We start from the raw sequence: 18,557 nt of genomic DNA, 5'->3' as shown, positions 1-18,557 counted from the left end.
ATAATTAAATCTCTCATTTTATTTAAAAATCTGGGAATAACTCTAATTTAGTTTATACCATAAAGATAAATAATAAAAGTTATTTTTAAGTTAAATATAAAAAAAAAAAAAGAAAATATAAACTAAATGCACATACCAAAATTACCATAAATACCCAAAAAAAAAAAATAATTATAAAGAACAGTATAAAAAAAATACGTTTTTGGTAATTTTTGATATTTTGGTATGCACATTAAATAGTCATTATTCTACAAAATGGGTTTTAAATAAAAATGTTTGTTCAATTATTATTACCTTATCTTTTTATCCAGATCCACAAAAGAACGCATTTTAAGAATGTAATTTAAACGTTATTATTATTTGATCTTTAGTTCAATATATATATAAAAAAAGGCATAAAATATATGTGTTTATTTTTATAAGAACCGAACCTTTTTTAAAGTAACAAATTCAAAGTGAATTGAAATTTAAAATGAATCCCAAATTGACATTGCAATAAAATTGAGGCACATTTGATATGGAATTGAAAAGTAGAAATAAATTACAAAATTATTCTAAATTAAAATTGAAAGTGCAAAAATTTGGAATTTTGGGAATTTCATTTTAAAATGAAACTGAAAATTGAGAGGGAATTGAGAGGTAAATTCGGTATTCCGAACTAAATTTATAATATGCACCTATAATATTTATCTTGACAGATCAAATCGAGGGCTAATCCAGATCCTGAGCTGTTCCATGATTTTTCAGATCAATCACTACATAGAAATATGGAATATAGTTTACCATATTAACTATGTTCCGTTTTTAATTTTTTTCATTTCATTTTTTTGAAACAAGTTGTTAGTTTTGAGACAAAAATCAAAATTTTGAGAGCTTTTGTCGAAAAAAGCTCAGAATTTTGAGTTATATCTAAATTGAGACAAAAATCTTAATTCTAATAGCTTTAATTAAAACAGTTCAAGTTTAAGATATTTTGTCTATAGTATTAAAGTTCTTAACTTTGAGACAAAATATTGAAATTTTAAGAACGTTTGTCTGAATAGATTCTTCATTTAAAGACACAAATCAACAAATTTAACATCTCTCATAAAAAAATGAAACTTTTGCCCAAAGAATCCATCGAGGTCAAAGGAAAACATTTAAAAAAAATATCATTATTGTAAAACTTCTTATTTTGACTTTCTGTTATAATTTTTTTTATTAATTTTTCTTAAATTTTGTCTTAAATCAAAAGTATATTTAAGAATTTTTTTTTTTATTTTTGTAAATCCGTCTTGTTTTTTTATAAAAAGTTCAGGTAAATACATCATGCATAGAAGCATATACTTATGTCCTTCATTAAAACGAAAAAATATGGACAATAATTTTGAAATGCAAAGCACAGAAATTTTAAAAGAAAAAAAAATTCTATAAAGAAAACATTGATTTCTACAAATTCCATAACAGGATCAGGTGAAAAAAGAAACCCCACAACAACAAAAAAACAAACAAATAAACAACCAACAAACAGCAGTAAAAATATTTTTTTTTGTAACCTTTTTTTTCCAAAATTCTTTTGAAGATTTACGTACATTAAATATGAGACGAAGAAGAACAGAAAATACAAAGAACAGCCGACGACAGTTATATCAAAAATAAATTATTTAAAATAAATTAATTGGAATAATTAAATTAAAAAAAAAAAACCAAATTCCTTCTGCAAAAATGGTTTGACATAATAAAAAATAAATAAATACTTGTATTATAAATAAGCTTTATCGTGAATACTTCTAATCAGCTTTTTTTTTACTATCCATCATATTCATCCCTTATTTTTTTTTATAGGTTTGACGAAATTTTCAGAAAACAGGTTTCTAAAAAGCGGGCCCCAAAAAACAACAAAACTTAAAAAAAAAAAAAAACCGGACACTTGAAGAATATTCATGATTTAGCTTTTATATAATAGACATACTTGTTGTATTATTTTGTCTAACCATTGCCAGCAGTATTTTTCAAAAAAAAAAGGTTTTAATGTTTATTTTTTTAATTCTAAACTAAAAAAAAAAAGTATTTAAATGATAAATTTCAGGCTGACTTAAAAGATGTTCATTTTAAAGTCAATTGATGCTGGTGTAATTATTAAATTGAGCATGAGTGTATGACATACACTTACATCCATATTAAAAAGCCCTTTTTTTTAATACAGTTTTCATTTTATACACATTTTATTAATGCAAAAAAAAAACAACAAAAAAAACAAAGCAAGACAAAAGAATTGAAAGCATATATAGGTCGACTATAGAATGCCCTGTATGCAAATCAGCTAACAAATAGGGTATGCCATTGAAGATAGGGAATCTCAATATTTAATCAAAAACCCAAGCATACATATAGAAACAATTTTTTTCGGGATGATAAACGTGAGCATAAAGAGAATTATGGAATTGTGGAATATGAAAACAGTATACATATTTAAATACTTAAATACTTAATGCATAAATGTCTTTTTACGCTCTTTGTGTTGTGCTTAAAAAAATGAAAAAAAACAACAAAAAAAAAAAAAACAAACTTAAATACCAAAAAGGTTTACATAGAGAATTAAATTCCCCCTCGTATGTTAGTACATAGAGAATTACATACAAAAATCATACAGAAATACGTACAAAGATAAATACAGAAAATAAAAGAAATACGTAGAGAAATACTTACCGAAAAAAAAAACAGAAATTACAGAAAAAGAAATACATACTGAAATGCATGCAGAATTTCATACAGAAAACATACAGAAATGGATGCAGAAATACTTACAGATAAAAAAGGAATACATACAAAAATCCACACCGAATTTTATACAGAATTTCATGCAGAAAAAAATGTAATACATACATACATAAATACATACCGACATACATCAATACATCAACATTTTCGTTAAGTTGTAATTATGGAAATCGTAATAAAAGTGAGAAACGGATAGATGCACATTAGGGTGCATCGATTTGTATGAGCCCAAAAAAAGTGAAATATGATAACCCAAATTCGTAATCTACGAACAATTCTAAGGTGGAATTCTGGGTGACCATTTTTTTTTTTTTTTTTTTAAAGTTGATGCACCCTAATGCACATACATACAAAATTACACATTCATACGTATATATTTTCCACCCACAGTTTCAAATCCCTTGACTTGTCAAGTGCAAGGGGTGAGCGAGGGTGGTTTGAAAACTTTTAAAACTCCGTTTAAAAATTTCAACTCGAAATGGCGACTGCAATTTAAAATAAACATATTTACAAATATATGTATGTACATACATGTTTGTATATACATACATTGTTAAAGCAAATGCAACAAGCAAACAGCAGAAAATTATTAAGAAAAAATAGAGCGAAAATCAACAAAAAATAAAAATAAACATCAGCAACAACAACAACCACAACTAAACTCTACTCAACTCGACTTAATCAAAATCAACTCAACGAAAGTGAGCAAGAAAGTGAGAACGCAGCAATAACAACAACAAACAACTTAAACGAACAGTAGCAGCAAGAATGATAAAGAGATAGAGGAGAGAGAGAACTAAAAAGAAAAATGGAAAAATGAGAACAAAAACTTAACTCAACTAAGCGCAACGAAAATAAGCAGCATGGAGCAGCAGCGTCAATAACAACAACAATAACTCAACTTAACTCAACTCAATTGAGAGAGCGAACGAAAGAGCGAGAGTTTGAGAGAGCAATGCAGGCGTTGGGACAATAAGACAAAGCGAGAAAGCAACAACACTGATCGGGAGTACACGCAACAACAAAAACAAGGATATATCAGTAACAACAACAGCAAACTCAACAAAAACAACGACAGCAACAACAAGTGATCGAAAATGAATGAATGTATGAATGTATGAGTGAGCGCAAGCGACCAATCAAAATGGTCGAACGAAATGAACGACGCAAATCAAATACTTAGGTGCATAAAAACATGTCCAGTGTGGAGATAAAACGAATTAAGGGAATTTCAAGTATTTGAAATCGAAGCATGTTACACCTATGTGCATACAAATATATGTCAAGTGTCAAGTAAACGAATTAAGGGAATATTTTAAATTAAAAAGAATGATAGAATGATAGTTAAGCGTAGAAGCATAGAAGATTAAGGTAATAAACTAAAATATTTATGCTCATATTTCGACATTTTTACACATTTATTTTCCTATATGCAAAATGTGCATTTGCTGAGAATTGTACAGGCAACAAATGTATTTTTTTTTATTTTCATATTGGAATAAAATGTGTGACTATGTGGAAGAATGTGCATTAAACTGTATGGTGATTAGAGGGTATAAGTAATTAGAATCCTTGAATGATAGTTGTACAATTTAGCGACGAATTTCGACATTTTTACACATTTCTTTTGTTTTATTAAAAAATAGTACTTTTTTTCAATAATGGTAAAATGAATGTGTAAAAATGTTGGGAAAATACTGTATGGTGATTAGAGGGTATAAGTAAGTCGAGTGCTTGAAACCCACACACATGCATACACATATCTAGAAATAATAATACTGAAGCATATCAAATTCAGTTCTCAGTCCCATTGCCAAGCGGAATGACCTTTAGAAAGGGTATATTATGAACTAAGCAGGTAACTCTCACTTTAGAACCCACGGAATCCACTGAAAAAAATACTACTTACATACTAACTAAACTAATGCACATACGAAATTACTTACTATCGACTAACATTTAAAAACGAGACTGATTGAAAAACCCACTTTAAATATGCGTCCAATTTTTTAATTTTATTCTAAAACCTTTTCGATGGAATTCCTCTATAATTTTCGTATAATTTTCAAGGCGCAATTTCATACACCTAAACATACAACATAAAAATACATATACATTATCATATACACAGAAAATATATAATAAAAATAATATTGAAGATTTATACAATACATATACTATATATAGATGTATACCATATTATATTGCATATATATATTATACTATATCTATCAGTATACTATGAGATTGACAACTTTTTGCTCTTTGTAACGGAAACTTAAGTTTCATATTTGTTCTTTTGACAAACAAAAAATTTTTAAAAATAACTGAAAAACTCCAATTTTTGAGATGAACTTAAGATATTTACTTACATGATGATATCATATTGCACAATAACGAAACCCCTATAAAAAAAAACACATTTGATATCGTATTAGTTTAATCCAAATCTAATATTTTTATGGTTTCAAATGCTCTTTCAAATGTTTCTTTATCGGTTTTTTGAGTATGAAGATTTTAAATACTAAACTCGTATTGAGTATGAATGACTACACTGCTGGTCGCTTTAATAGGAACGATAAGAAATACATAAAGGCTTACAAAAAAGTGAATATGAAGGTTCGAATATCGCTACCAATGTTTTCGTAGTTAAAAGATATATTTTGTGACCAGTTCTAGATCAATTCGAGGGATCTGCAGTGTAAGCATACATACTAAAAAAACAAAAAGAAATACACCGAGTTAAATTCTTAAAATATACAAAATATACTTGATGTACAAGTTTTTATAGATGTAACTCCTATTGATAAGCAACCTTACACAATTTTTGCTCTTTATATGTTATATACATATTTATATGTACTTATATATGTTCAAATGTATTGAAAGAGTAACCTATAGAAATTGGCTATGAAAGTAGATTGTGAAATTTTTTTTTTTTAAATATTTTTGTATGGCACAAAAGTCCACCACGAAAATAATAAAAAATAACGAAGATGGCCGAATAGGGAACGAGTTGGAGAAATATATTAGTAATACGTTATGGAATTGTTAAGATCGAGATCGAAGTTGTTATCAATTAAGGGATAACGACATCGTGATCGAAATAGTTGGAAAGATATTGTAAAGGTTTTGGTTCATTCAATTAAATTGAATGCAAATTTTAAAGCTTGACATATTTTAATCGATTGTACATTAAAGTTTGAATAAATATATATAAATGTATACTCGACGTGGTATTTACTTTTCCCGAATCTAAATATATAAATCACTTTGATTTTTATGAAATTTTTAGCTGAAATTTTTACACCAATTTAATAAAAAAAACTTTATTAACATATTAAACAAATATTCTCTTTACAGAACCATAGGTAAGTCTGCTTGTCTATATATATAAAACTCTTTGTCCTGACTCTCTCGCTTACACACTGACTGATCATTGCACAGTCTAAACCATTAGACCTAGGAGGCTGAAATTAATTAATAATTTTAATCGTGCAATAAGACGGCGTTTTGCGAAATTCGAATTTTGTTAGAAATAATGTCCTATAGTTCTCAAAAGAATTGGGAGTTGGCGAGCGAAGCGAGAAGGGGGCGAAACCCCCTAGTTTATCTATAAAAATGTAACACATTGCAGGTTAAACCTTACCTTACCTTACCTTTCATGACATTAAATTACCTAACTTTAACTTACTTTACCTTACATAACCCTAATATACCTTACCTTACATGAAAAACCAAATGAACTTGGAGTTAATTAAATGAGCATCCTTTATGTCTAGCAATGTGAAAAGGTGAATGACCAAGGATTCTTCAGAGAGCCTGAAGCTGATTTAACACGTCTGCCCACTTAACTAAAACGCATAGTTTCTAATTAAAAGTTGCGCCATCGCCACCTTTCATCCAGAGTGAGGCATCCCTGTGGCTTTGTCGGCATTTTGATAAACGGGGCGGCACTAAATCAACTTATATATATAGGACAAAAGGGGGAGGCCTAGAATTCATGCTTGAATTGCCCCCAACTATGAATAAAAAAAACGGCTCATCCAAACCACATCAACCACATAAACCTTCAGACCACTAAAGGTTATTAAGAAAATGTTTTTAATAATTTGAATAATATTGAACTGTTTCAGAATCAAGTTTAAAGTGTTGTTTTATACTAATTACGATATAAGGAGTTGATTAAAATTAAAAACTTGAGATTTAAAATTTAAAATTTTCAAAATTCCAAAGGGACCCTTAGCATGGAACCGAAGATCTTGAGGAAAATAATTTTTTTACAAAATTAATTAAATTTAAATGCAGAATGAGTAAAGATGCCAAACCATGATAAAAATGACATTCCGTTTCAAAATTGGTCCAGTTTTGACCAAGTTATGAGAGCTCGAAGTTGGTCAGACCCTTGACCTAGCAACTTTACAAGTCAAAATTTTTGTTCAATTTGACATGATTTTTTACAAAAAAATGAAAGGTCTCAGAATCAAGTTTAAAGTGTTGTTTTATACTAATTACGATATAAGGAGTTGATTTAAAGTAAAAACTTGAGATTTAAATTTTTTAATTTTCAAAATTTCAAAGGGGGGACCCTTAGCATTGAAAATCTAATCCCAGTTTGAGAGGGCAAATATTTTTAAGCGAAATTAACAAAACTTTAAATGCAGAATAAATTTAGAGGCCAAACCATGATCAAAACGATATTTCTTTTGAAAATCGGCTCAGTTTTGAAAAAGGTATGCAAGTTTAATGTTGCTCCGAATCGACTTTAATATTTCTGGCTAAGATATACCCTGTAATCAGCTCTTCTCGTAAACCTATGTTCTTATTTTCAACGTAATAAATTGCTTGGTCTTAATGGTACTGCAAAACTTATAAACCTAATTTTAAGCCAGCGGGCAATGTTGCCAGAAATCTTGGCAGGGCTGCCACTTACCGTTAAGTATTGGAAAAATAAATAAATAAATATATTTATTATTATTTTGAGAATTATTTAATGAGTTATACATTTTGTAATTAAAATAAATAAAGAGACAAGCTTTGCCAGATCTCGTGGCAGGGTTGCAATTTCAGTGATCAGTGTTGCCAGATGGGTGCGTGTGTGTGTTATGAATAAATAAATAAATAAAAAAAAGTACAAAGATGTTGCTTTTACTACGACTAACTCCTGATACTTCTTTCTTTCTCCTTCATATTTTCGTCTTTTCTTCTTCTTCTTTTTCTCATGTGGGCAGCTCAACGTCGATACAAGGTATTTACAGTGTTGCCAAACATGTTGGCAAATTCACGTTGGCCGCTCAATTGAAAAAATCCAGAATGCCATTGAATAACTCATAGGCGAAATCGGTTTCCGTTTCGCTCGCCGCATTTGTGGCCGCCTTCTTCTTCTTCTTGTTCTTTTTCGCCTTCTTGGACTTCTTTTTGTTAGAGGTTGAGGTTGAGGTTGTGGCTGGGGTTGTGGCCGCCTCCACCGCTGCGGCCGCCTCCTCGGCCAGGGGCGTGGCAACTGTAGCAGCTGCAACCGTTCCGGCCTCATCCTTGCTCTGAACCAGATCCGTGCTCTGCTCACGGGTCTGATCGACGGGAGCAGTCACGACTGCTGTCACAGCCGTCACGGGTTTCTTCACCGGCTTCTCATCCTCATCGTCGTCGAGCTCGTCCAGTAAACCGCCCAGACTGAAGCCACCGTAATCGGCATCTTCGGGTGCTTCGGTATCATCGTCTTCCGTGTAATCATCATCCGTATCGTCGTCCTCTGCCGAAGCCTCCTCGGCATCGTCGTAATCATCCTCATCCTCATCGTCATCATCGCCGCCAGCTGCAAGAAAAAAAAAGAAAAAATGGGGTCATTATACATTATACAAAAAAAAAAAAAAAAAAATAAATTATTTTTGTCCCATGATTTCGGACACCCTATAAGCGTTTTAGAATGATTTATGAAAAATGGTACCTCATACAAATTTCGAAAATTTGTTTAAGAAATACGAAAAAAATAAATAAATAAATTAAGAACAACATTTTAGGAAAGGAAATAAGTAAGAAAACAAAGGAATCATCAATTAGGAAATTCAACTAAAAAAAAATATTCAGAGTAAAAAAACTAGGCAAGAAATGTTGGAAGACAATAATATAAAATGTCAAAAAAAAAAAAATAAATAAATAAATAAATTTAAAAAAATTAAAAAACAAATTTAATTTAATATCTGTGCATTTTGTAGAAAAAAATTCTTAGTTTTGTCCGAAAAATAATAAATTTTCAGACCTATCGCTTAAAAAAAAGATTTGAGTTAAAAAAAAACACTTAAAATTCGGTTTATTTTATCCCTGGCTCTTCAATTAATTTTATGAAATTTTCAGTAATTTACAAATATTTTCATAATAAGATATTATCTTTTCTTTACTTATCTATTACTACAACTGTTATATCAAATCCCACAAAAAAACCTCTACACGAGGTAAAAGTCTAGTGACGAAAGCAATTTCTAGCCCCAAAACTTCTGATATCCAATTTTGTGAAGAACAAAATTCAGTTTAATCTAAAAATTTTAAATAAAAATATAAATTAATAAAAAAAAAAAGCGAAAATTGGCATTGTGCACTGTGAAAAAAGGGTGAGCTTCTTTGTACATAAAAATTACTTTTTTCGCAGTGCCGAATCGGTATATAACTCGATCTGATCGGACAGTCGTAGCAAATTTTCCAACTTAGCTGTATATATAGTCGCCTTTCGCACCCTTCGTGATGCTTTCGTCACTAACGCGAACTGCCGTGCGCAGTGATACACGTCTCGGCTGTCTAATATATTATTTTTAATCAGCTAACGAATGAGCATACTACAAATTATATGTAGAGTTGGCGCCAGACATACGCACAAGCGGATTGATGCCGACTTTTTTGAATTATATGCAGCTCGTATATTTGGTGGATTTGTTGGGTATTGCTGTATTTTTAGCAAGTTGAGTGTACACTGTACTTACCACCAAAACCAAAGATGTCATCATCATCATCCTCCTCCGGCTGCTTTACCTTGGTGGGTAACGGCTCTGCCTCTGCGACGCGCAATCCCTCGGCACCGAATTTGAAGCAGGAGATGGGCAACTGCGCCTCAATGTCATCCTCGGCACGCAGCTCGAAGGCAAGGCAGGCCTTGAAGTTCTCCTTGGCCTGGGATAAGCCGTACACACGGCCGCAGAACTTGGAATAACCGCCGGGCATGCTCACACAAATGGGCCGAGCACGTTTGCTGGAGATGCGACGGGAGGCGAGGGTGATTTCACCGAATTTAAGCGACACACTCATCTCATCGTTGCCCAGATACGAGATTTTGGCACAGCCCGGACCACTGGGCAGCAGTGGCAGCCCAAATTTACGGCAACAATCGCAATGCGACTCTGTGCACTTGCAGTACCGACTAATCGGATTATCTTCCGTCGGTTTTGCAGTCGTTTTTGTGGGTTTTGGCTTCGGTTTTGCTGTTGCTGTTGCTGTTGCCACCGCAGTTGTGGCAACTGGAGCGGAGTCTGCCACAGCTGCGGAATCTGCTGCATTTTCACTAGCGATTTCACTAGCGATTTCATTGATGCTCTCATCAACCACAGCAGCCGAAGTGGAAGTTGGACTTGCAACTGCCACGGGATCTGAAAGTGCAGTCTCTGCATCATTTGCATCCAATTTTTGGGGCTCTGGTGGCGCCACATTCGGATCAATCTCCTCTGGTGGCAAATCGAGCTGCTTAAAGTTCTCGGAGATTTTATCGGTGCGTCGACTCACGGATTTCCCATTCACAGCCAACAAAATACAGCTGGCCAAAAGCAACAGCAACAACGAGCGGTTTACAAAATTGGCCATCTTGAAACTGCAAATGAATAAAAAATTTTAGGTTATTTTTTAATTATTATTTTTGATTCGAATAAAATCAATTAGAAATTAAAGTTCAATTAAATTATCCAAGTTGTTCACTTAAATTTGAATAAAACGATCAACTTAAAAAAAAGAGCAACATTTAAGCTAAAGATTTGTAAATTGAACCAAGAAATAAATTCATCGATTAATTTTTACAAAAAATTGTCAATTTTAAGATGTTTTTACCAAGAAACCATAGCTCTAAATATAATTCCTAGTACCCACTTTTTGAGATTAAAAATGTTGTGTTTTTAGTCCATGCACAAAAATTATGTTTAAAAGACAATTGGTCCTTTGACTCTAAGAAATTTTATAAGTCTTGGTATTTACAAGAGTTTTTATAACAGTCTTGTCAGGATCGAACTAAAAATACTTAAAATATGCTTATAATGTCAAGCTATAAGTAAAAAAAAAGTACACTTTTTAATTTAAAAAACGGTGACTTGGAATTAATTTTATAGGTATGGTTTATCTGTAGAAACATCTAAGAATTGAGCGTAGATTACGAATTTGGGTTACCAATTTATTTTTTTTTTTTTTTTGCCCATTAAAATCGATGTATTTTTTAAGTACAGGGTTTCCAAATCCAATTGAAGATTTCACCCAAATCACAGCTTCAAAAAAAAAGCACCAAAAAAATTTAAGTATTTCAAAAGTAAACAAAAACAAAACAAACAACAAAAATCGCTTTCAAGTGACGCTCGATTAAATTTCTCCAATTCTTCAGCTTCTTCCTCTTCTTCTTCAGCTTCTTCCTCTGCTTCTTCTTCTTATTTTTCGCATGAACTGACGAAAGAAATGAATTTAAATAAATATTGACATAATTTCTTCCATTTGCTGTTCGTTTCTTTCATGCTCTCTTTCTTTCTTCTTCTCTTTCTCTTTGTCAACGAGTGCGAAATGCCCAATAGCAATGTGGGAAGTGTGGTGTGGAAGGTGGAGAGAGAGGAGAGTGGGAGGGGGAGGGGGCGTACAAAGAGAAAAAAATTGTGGTTGCCTGAATTTCAAAGTAAACAAATTAACAGCTTCTCTTGTCTAAGCAGCTAACGAAATCGAAATCGAATTCAATCTCGAATTCGAAATGCGCATGGAAACAAAGACAAAAGCTTAACCAAAAAAAAAAAAAAAAAAAAACAACAAAAACGAGAGTGAAATCTTCTTAAATTCATCCCACAACAACAACGAATTCAGTTACTTAATTTCACATTAATTTTTTTCTCTTTTGATTGCGACTGCTTAGAATGTGAAGTGTGGAATTTGGATTGTAAAGTGTGGAATCTGAATATGCAAAGAAACGTAACTGTTTCACCGCTAGCAAAAGTGAAATTTTTAACTATTATGGGCATTCCTGAAATAGATTAAGATTAGATTTTATTTTAATTTTAATTTATTAATACCGAATAATGAAATAATGATATATTTAAGGCAGAAAAATTACTATAGATGTGCCAGATGAACTATCAGGTAAGAAAAAGCTAAGGGAATTGCAGCTAAAACAACAAAATGGGTTAAAAAGAGAGCTGACAATTTTTAAATTGCAGCTTAAGCATTCAACATATGTGGTAACATTCTAATTTTATTCTACTGAAGGCAAACTTTTGCTAAAAGCTCTTAAAAATAATTGTTTTCAAATTTTCTTTTATTATAAATTCACAAAACTAAAATCTTATTAGTCGTTCCTGCAATTGATTAAGATTTGCTTAAAAAAAAGTCAAAATCTTATTAGAATTTGTTCCAGAAATACCTCTATCTACTCATTCCGAACGTTGTTGTTGTAATAAACCTCGGCACCTGCTACCTTCTGCTTCAGCTTCTTGCTCTTGCTCTCTCTCTCTCTATCTCTGCATTACTCATCCTAACACTTTTGCTTAGAGAGGCCGCCATCTGTTGGTCGGCAGCAGAAAACAAAGTGGCATCTGCTGGTCAGACGCATTGATCAATTGTATGTAGTCCTTTGATCTCTCTCGCTCTCGCTCTCATTTATCTTCTCTCGTTATTTTACAGCGTCATCTGTTGGTCACATGCAGCAAATCTGTGTATTGTATACAGTCCTTTGACCTCTCTCTCTCCTCCGCTATTTGGTTTCACGCTCTCATTGCATAAAATGACCTTCCAGCTGGCAACAACAACAAGCGCAATTTGTAACCCAATTATTATTATTGTTGTTGTTGCTCGCTGACTGCTTGACTGAGTCGACTCGACTGGATAGAAAGTATGCTTACCAAATCTGGCAGCTCGCAACTACAACAACAACAACAGCAGCAGCAACAACAACAACAGCTGCTTATAACAATAACTGTTAGCAACAAGTGGGTGATGTTCTCAACAGTGTTGACAGCACAGCCTTTTTCCCGACAAATCTGTCACTTTTGATAGAGTACAACTGACAGCTTATTAGCATTTTTTTTTTTTTTGTGATATTCTTTTCCGCCATTTTTAACATCATAAATGTTTACACATATTGCATACATTTTTTAACATTTAAAATTGATAGAACATGATGATCTTTGATAAGAAATATTTGATAACTTCAACATTTATACTTTACATTTTCCCCTTTTTTTTTTAATATAATTTTAAATCATTCTTAAATCTTAATTCAAATTTGTTGACTGCTATTAGTTAAAAGTAAATAAATAAATAAGTAAATAAATGAATTAGATTCTAAAATAAATATTTTTTAAGGAATATAATAAGAGACAAAAAAAAAGTAATGTACTTGAGGTATAGTGTATGAATATTTAAATATAGAAAATATCGACCCCTTATTAAAATATGATCATAATCGGCAAAAAAAAAAAAATAAGTATTTCCCAGGAGACAATTTTTTTTTTTTTTGTAATATTTGATTAGCATTTCAATACCTCATTTAAATTCTTTTTTTCTCTTATTATATCTTTAATCTTTAGTATACCGAAGGAATCTGGCAATCAACTCATATTTCCAAGCAAATCTGAAATCTTTCAAGCTTTGCATTAAAAAACAGCCCAGTCTAGCAACAAAATAACTAAACTGGCAACACCGGATGTTAATGCAACACACACACACGCACACACACTGCAGTCAGTTACCAATTAGGAATTTGGCGACAGTTACAGTTACAACTGTTACCAATTGGAACAATCGGCCTAAATTGTGGATAGCATCCCAAAATACAAAATTTTCTTCAGCTGTTCACATAATTTCACTGGCATTCCAATACGTAACACTCGAACCGTTTTCACATGTATTCACATTCACATTCATATTCATATTGACATTCATTTGCATTTGCCGCATTTGGAACAACAACTGTCTGTGTGGACCGTATGTGGATCGTGTTATTAGCCGCGTATATTTTCTATTTTTGTCAATAAATTATAACGGTTGTGAAAAGATATTAGCATTAATTAATTATTAAACGCATAGGAAAATAGAAAGTACAACGACAACAAAAGTGCTTTTTAACACATGCGTAAAAGGGAGGGAGAAGGGAAGGGGAAGGGTAAGCGGGTAGGGGGTACTGTGGAAAGAGGTAGCTCATCGAAATTGAAATTAAAAAATCAAAAACAAAATCGAAATCAAAAGAAATGTTAATTATGCAGCCTCAGCGAAAGTGTTTTGATTTGTTTTTTTTTTATTATTATTATTTTTTATCTTTGCAGACTGCGAAAAATTTCTTTTGTACTTTTTTTTTCTTTTTGTAACTTCTTCATTTTTGATTACGACACGAATGCTTCGATTATGCTAAACAGTTGCCCAACTTTTACATCCTTCAATGGTTTATATAACACATATAATTTGCATAATTTGGTGTCTCACTTTCTTTGACTTTGATTTTGAATGTAGGTGAAAGCATAAGAATTACGAGTACACTCAGGCTTGAAAAAAGAACCGGTTTCTAGTATCAAAGACAACCAAGACAAATATTCTTTCTAATAAGACAACTTTAAATAAAAAAAAAAAACGAAAAAACACATATGAGTAGTTACAATCAAGATTTTTGGCCTTATATTAAGAATATTACAAGTAATTAATGCTATTATATTTCCTATATCAAAAATAATGGTATTTTTTAATAAGATAACTTTAAAATTTAAAGCTTAAATAGGAGAAATAAGAATAATAAGTAAGAATAAATAAAAAACACTTATTTCAAATAATGTTTTGTATTAATGTAAGAACATTTCTCGAAATTACTATATTTCTTACAAAACAAGCACACATGATTTTTTTTAGCTGTGTACCATGTCAACTCAAGTATATTAAGGTTAAGTAACTTCTTCTATTCAACGCCGGAAGAGTGAAATTTTACACAGTAATGACATTGACTAATGATGGGAATTGATGAATGGTCAAGAGGAAACATTATGCATTACCCTCGTTTGTCATCATATTGTAGTTATTTGTTTTTGCTATAAAATAGTCAACATATTTTAGTCAACATATTTTAATTTGTAATATTATTTTTAATATTTGATCATTTTCATTTTTCAACTGTTTTTGGTTGCCGTAAATAAATATATTTTTAGAAAATTAATTAATTTAAAATATCAAATGATTTAAAAGCTCAAGCAACTTAATAAATAAAGCTAAATAATTTGTAGCTAAAATGGCAGCACTGCAATATAAAGCCTTTGTTTTGGCACTCTCTTTCGCAATGCATTTCTATGCTGCATGTGTGTGTGTGTGTGTGTGTGAGCAAGATCGATAACCCAATAAAACTTGGCTCCTATCGAAAGTAACTTCAAACCACATGTTAAGTAACGTAAGAGCAGTTGCTAAATCTGACGTTTTCCATTCGCTATTATACAGGGGTGAAACGCTGAAAGAAGGGTAGCATTGCAAGGTAGTTTGGCAGGGCTTCTGTTATGGCTCTGCTAACGCCCATTTCCCTTTCCAACGCCAATTTCCAAGAACAACGTTGCAGAAGGCCTTCTTGTAGAAGGCAGTAGAGCAGGCCTGCGGCGTTCGCTACGAACATAATGCTTCCAAAAGGCATTGCTTTGGAGTGGATAAACAACGTTCATTAAAACACAATAAATATTGAAAATTCATATATATTTGCTTAGACAAATGTGATATATAAATAATAACATAATGAAAATATTTATATTTAAATCTATAAATAGTATATATTCCCCCCAGTGCGTTGTCTCGTCTTGGTTCGGTTTTTTCTATTCCAAAGGCGTCGGCTTGGTTTTGCGTGTGCATCCACACTTTAAGAAATGAAAAAAAATTAATTACTTTAAGAATTAAACTCTGTATTACATAAAATAGTATCTACTGTACTTACATTTCAATATAAAGTCGAACAACGCATTTTACGTATTAATACATACATAAGTCATATATTTGACGGCTAAATAAATAAATAAAATATTATAATATAAATATAAATAAATAAATGCAATGTATAAATGCAAAAGAAATTACTATATTTTTGTACTTACACAATGTAAAAATAATATTTTTCCAAGTTTTCATATTTCAAAATCACTTTGCAAACACGTGCGCACTCGACGGCAGCTTCTTCTTTTTTGCGATAGAAAAATTACAAGTATATGAAGATCATCCACAAAAGAATGAAAAAAACATAAAGAAAAAACTGTAAAAATTGCGCTAATTATGCTATGTCCGCTCTTTCGTGGTGGTTAACAGAGTTTGTGCCTGTCTTTGCGAAGGCGAGGGCGTGTCAAAATACATAGCAGAGCAGCGAACGTTTTGAAAGACCTGGCGTTTAGCCTTCCAAAGTCAGCAAATGCAACGTACTCCTATTGCAAGGCTTTTTTGAGCTCTCTTAGCACCCTGTCAAGACATATACTACTCATTTTGCATGAATCATAAGGTTGCCAGAAGGAATTGCTTGGCGGAACACGTTGCTCCGGGTTTTACTGGGAAGTGCTCTAACAATGGTGGATAATGAATAGGAAGCAAAGTCAAAGAGAGTGCTGGATCAATGATGTGTGTGTGTATGTGTGTGAGGGCGATGAGCAGAGGATACGAGAGAGGACATTTAAAGAGAGCTGCTCACACTGCTTACAATCAGAAGAAGCAGAAATGTGGGAGGACAATAAAAAATAAATATGTAGTTTTACATGTTTTAAAAAATATAACAAGTGTCAAAATTTTAAGATATTGATGATTTTATCATTGGTAGAAAGTAAAACGAGTGCCAAATTCAAATACGAGTAAATTGCTAAGCAATAGCAGCAAAAACAACAACGATCAGCAGAACACCAAACAGAAGTGGACGTTGACGTCGACGTCGCTGCTGACGCTGACAGCGGACGGCGGCAGAGCGGGCAACGCAAACTGGTTGACACAATTTCTCGGCGACTTTTACGTGCGTTTGATGTTGTTGGTTTTTGTTGCTGTTGTTGTTGTTGTTTGCTTTGTTGCTTTTGGATTTCCTGGTCATCAACAGCTTTAGCCAAGTTAAGTGACAAGTTCGTTCTCTTTGGCGCAGGCATTGGCCGCATTTCGCATAACACACACACACACACACACACACTGTGCGAGGGCGGTATGAGAACTTTGTTGAATTATAAACCAATCATTTTCCACTTTTTTAATTTTCTAATATATAATATTAATTAATGTATATAAAGTTAACTAAAACTTATTTCATCAATATATTTCACTTTTTTCTACGACTAAATTTGTTCAATGAAATCTGAATTTCCTGAAGTCTTTTTTCTATCAATGGATTCCCATTCCTTTAATTTCTGAATTTGCTATTTAAGCAAACGATTCCGCATTAATTATAATTATTAATATATAATTTATTTAGTTTGTTAATGGATTCCAGCTTGTTTAATTTTCAGAGTCCTCAAATTTTTTGATTGGATTCCACTCTGAGAGGGCAGTAAGTACACTTTGTTTGATATTTTTCAATAATCAAAACTTTTTGTAATAAATTCCACTTGGTATAATTTATTAATTTCGCATTATAACAATGGTTTCCACTTTGCGAGTAAACTTTGCTTATGCTCAGAGCTTCCCAATAAAACAATGGATTCTTGAAAGCGAGGGCAGTTCGTAGACCAGGCTGAATCTCTTAAAATCAATTTTTAGCAATGAATTCCACTTTGTTTATTTTACGAATTCCCCATTTCAACAATAGATTCCACATAGCGTGGTCAGTTATTTAATATCCCAATTTTTTAAATGGATTCCACTTTGTTTTATATCTGAATTTCACAAAATATCCAATGGATTCCACAAGAATTTCTTCATTTTCCATTATAGCAATGGAATTCACAAAGCGAGATCAGTTAAAAAACTTTATATCCCAATTTTTTAATAGATTCCATTTTGCTTAATTTCTGAAATTCGCATTTTATCAATAGATTCCACAAAGCAAGCTCAGCTACTATACTTTATTTAATATTTTTTAATCTCCTAATTTTTTAATGGATTCCATTTTGTTTAATTTCAAAACATACCATTATAACAATGGAATCCACAAATAGAGGGCAGTAAGAAAACTTAGCTGAGTTTTTGAATTTCAAATTTTCTGAACGGATTCCACTCCTTTACCTACGTTATGTATGTTATCCTGTGTATCCTTTTGGCGGCAACAACAATATGATCAATATGCACTTTGATCAAATCGGCAAAAATTACAAATTAATCAATTTAATACACAGTAAAAAAAAAAGAATTCGTTTTTGTTGCGCGCGTTGCAAGCAAAAAAAAAATTGAGTGAAGCTTATTTGTTTGTGTCCGTTCGTTTGAGAGTGTGAGTGAGTTTGAGTGACTTAAGAGAGCGACTTTAAGAGTGAACTCAACGTTTGGAGACGCGAAACACAACTGCGACAAGGCGACGACATCGAGCCGAGTTATTGGCAATTCCAACGATCCAGCGATTGAACTTCGGCACGACGCGACACGAAGGCGACACGAAGACAAACAGC

The 18,557-nt window shown here is 32.0% G+C and overlaps 1 protein-coding gene across 2 annotated transcripts; it reads right to left on the bottom strand.

Moving 5' to 3' along the window:
- Positions 1-7,939: 7,939 nt before the first annotated feature.
- On the bottom strand, positions 7,940-18,481 carry LOC117793598. Of its 2 annotated transcripts, none has more exons than XM_034633959.1 (3): positions 18,181-18,481; positions 9,735-10,612; positions 7,940-8,575 (listed from the first exon to the last, which is right to left on the bottom strand). In XM_034633959.1, the coding sequence occupies exons 2-3, from the start codon at positions 10,603-10,605 to the stop codon at positions 8,055-8,057; spliced, it is 1,392 nt and encodes a 463-aa protein (XP_034489850.1). In that variant the 5' UTR covers positions 10,606-10,612; positions 18,181-18,481; the 3' UTR covers positions 7,940-8,054. The 2 variants fall into 2 exon arrangements, with proteins under 2 accessions (XP_034489850.1, XP_034489849.1); XM_034633958.1 differs by having other exon boundaries at positions 18,185-18,481.
- Between the last annotated feature and the right edge of the window lie 76 nt (positions 18,482-18,557).

Source organism: Drosophila innubila, chromosome X, assembly GCF_004354385.1.
Source record: "Drosophila innubila isolate TH190305 chromosome X, UK_Dinn_1.0, whole genome shotgun sequence".
In the NCBI taxonomy this organism is placed as follows: Eukaryota; Metazoa; Arthropoda; class Insecta; order Diptera; family Drosophilidae; genus Drosophila; species Drosophila innubila.
The sequence above is the reverse complement of the archived record's forward strand: the minus strand, read 5'-3'. Positions and strand labels throughout refer to the sequence as shown.

Excerpts from the sequence above, each read along its gene's own strand:
- LOC117793598 (XM_034633959.1), bottom strand. The coding sequence starts at position 10,605 with ATGGCCAATTTTGTAAACCGCTCGTTGTTGCTGTTGCTTTTGGCCAGC. Across the intron at positions 8,576-9,734 it reads TGACATCTTTGGTTTTGGTG|CTGGCGGCGATGATGACGAT; the intron begins GTAAGTACAGTG and ends TTTTTCTTGCAG.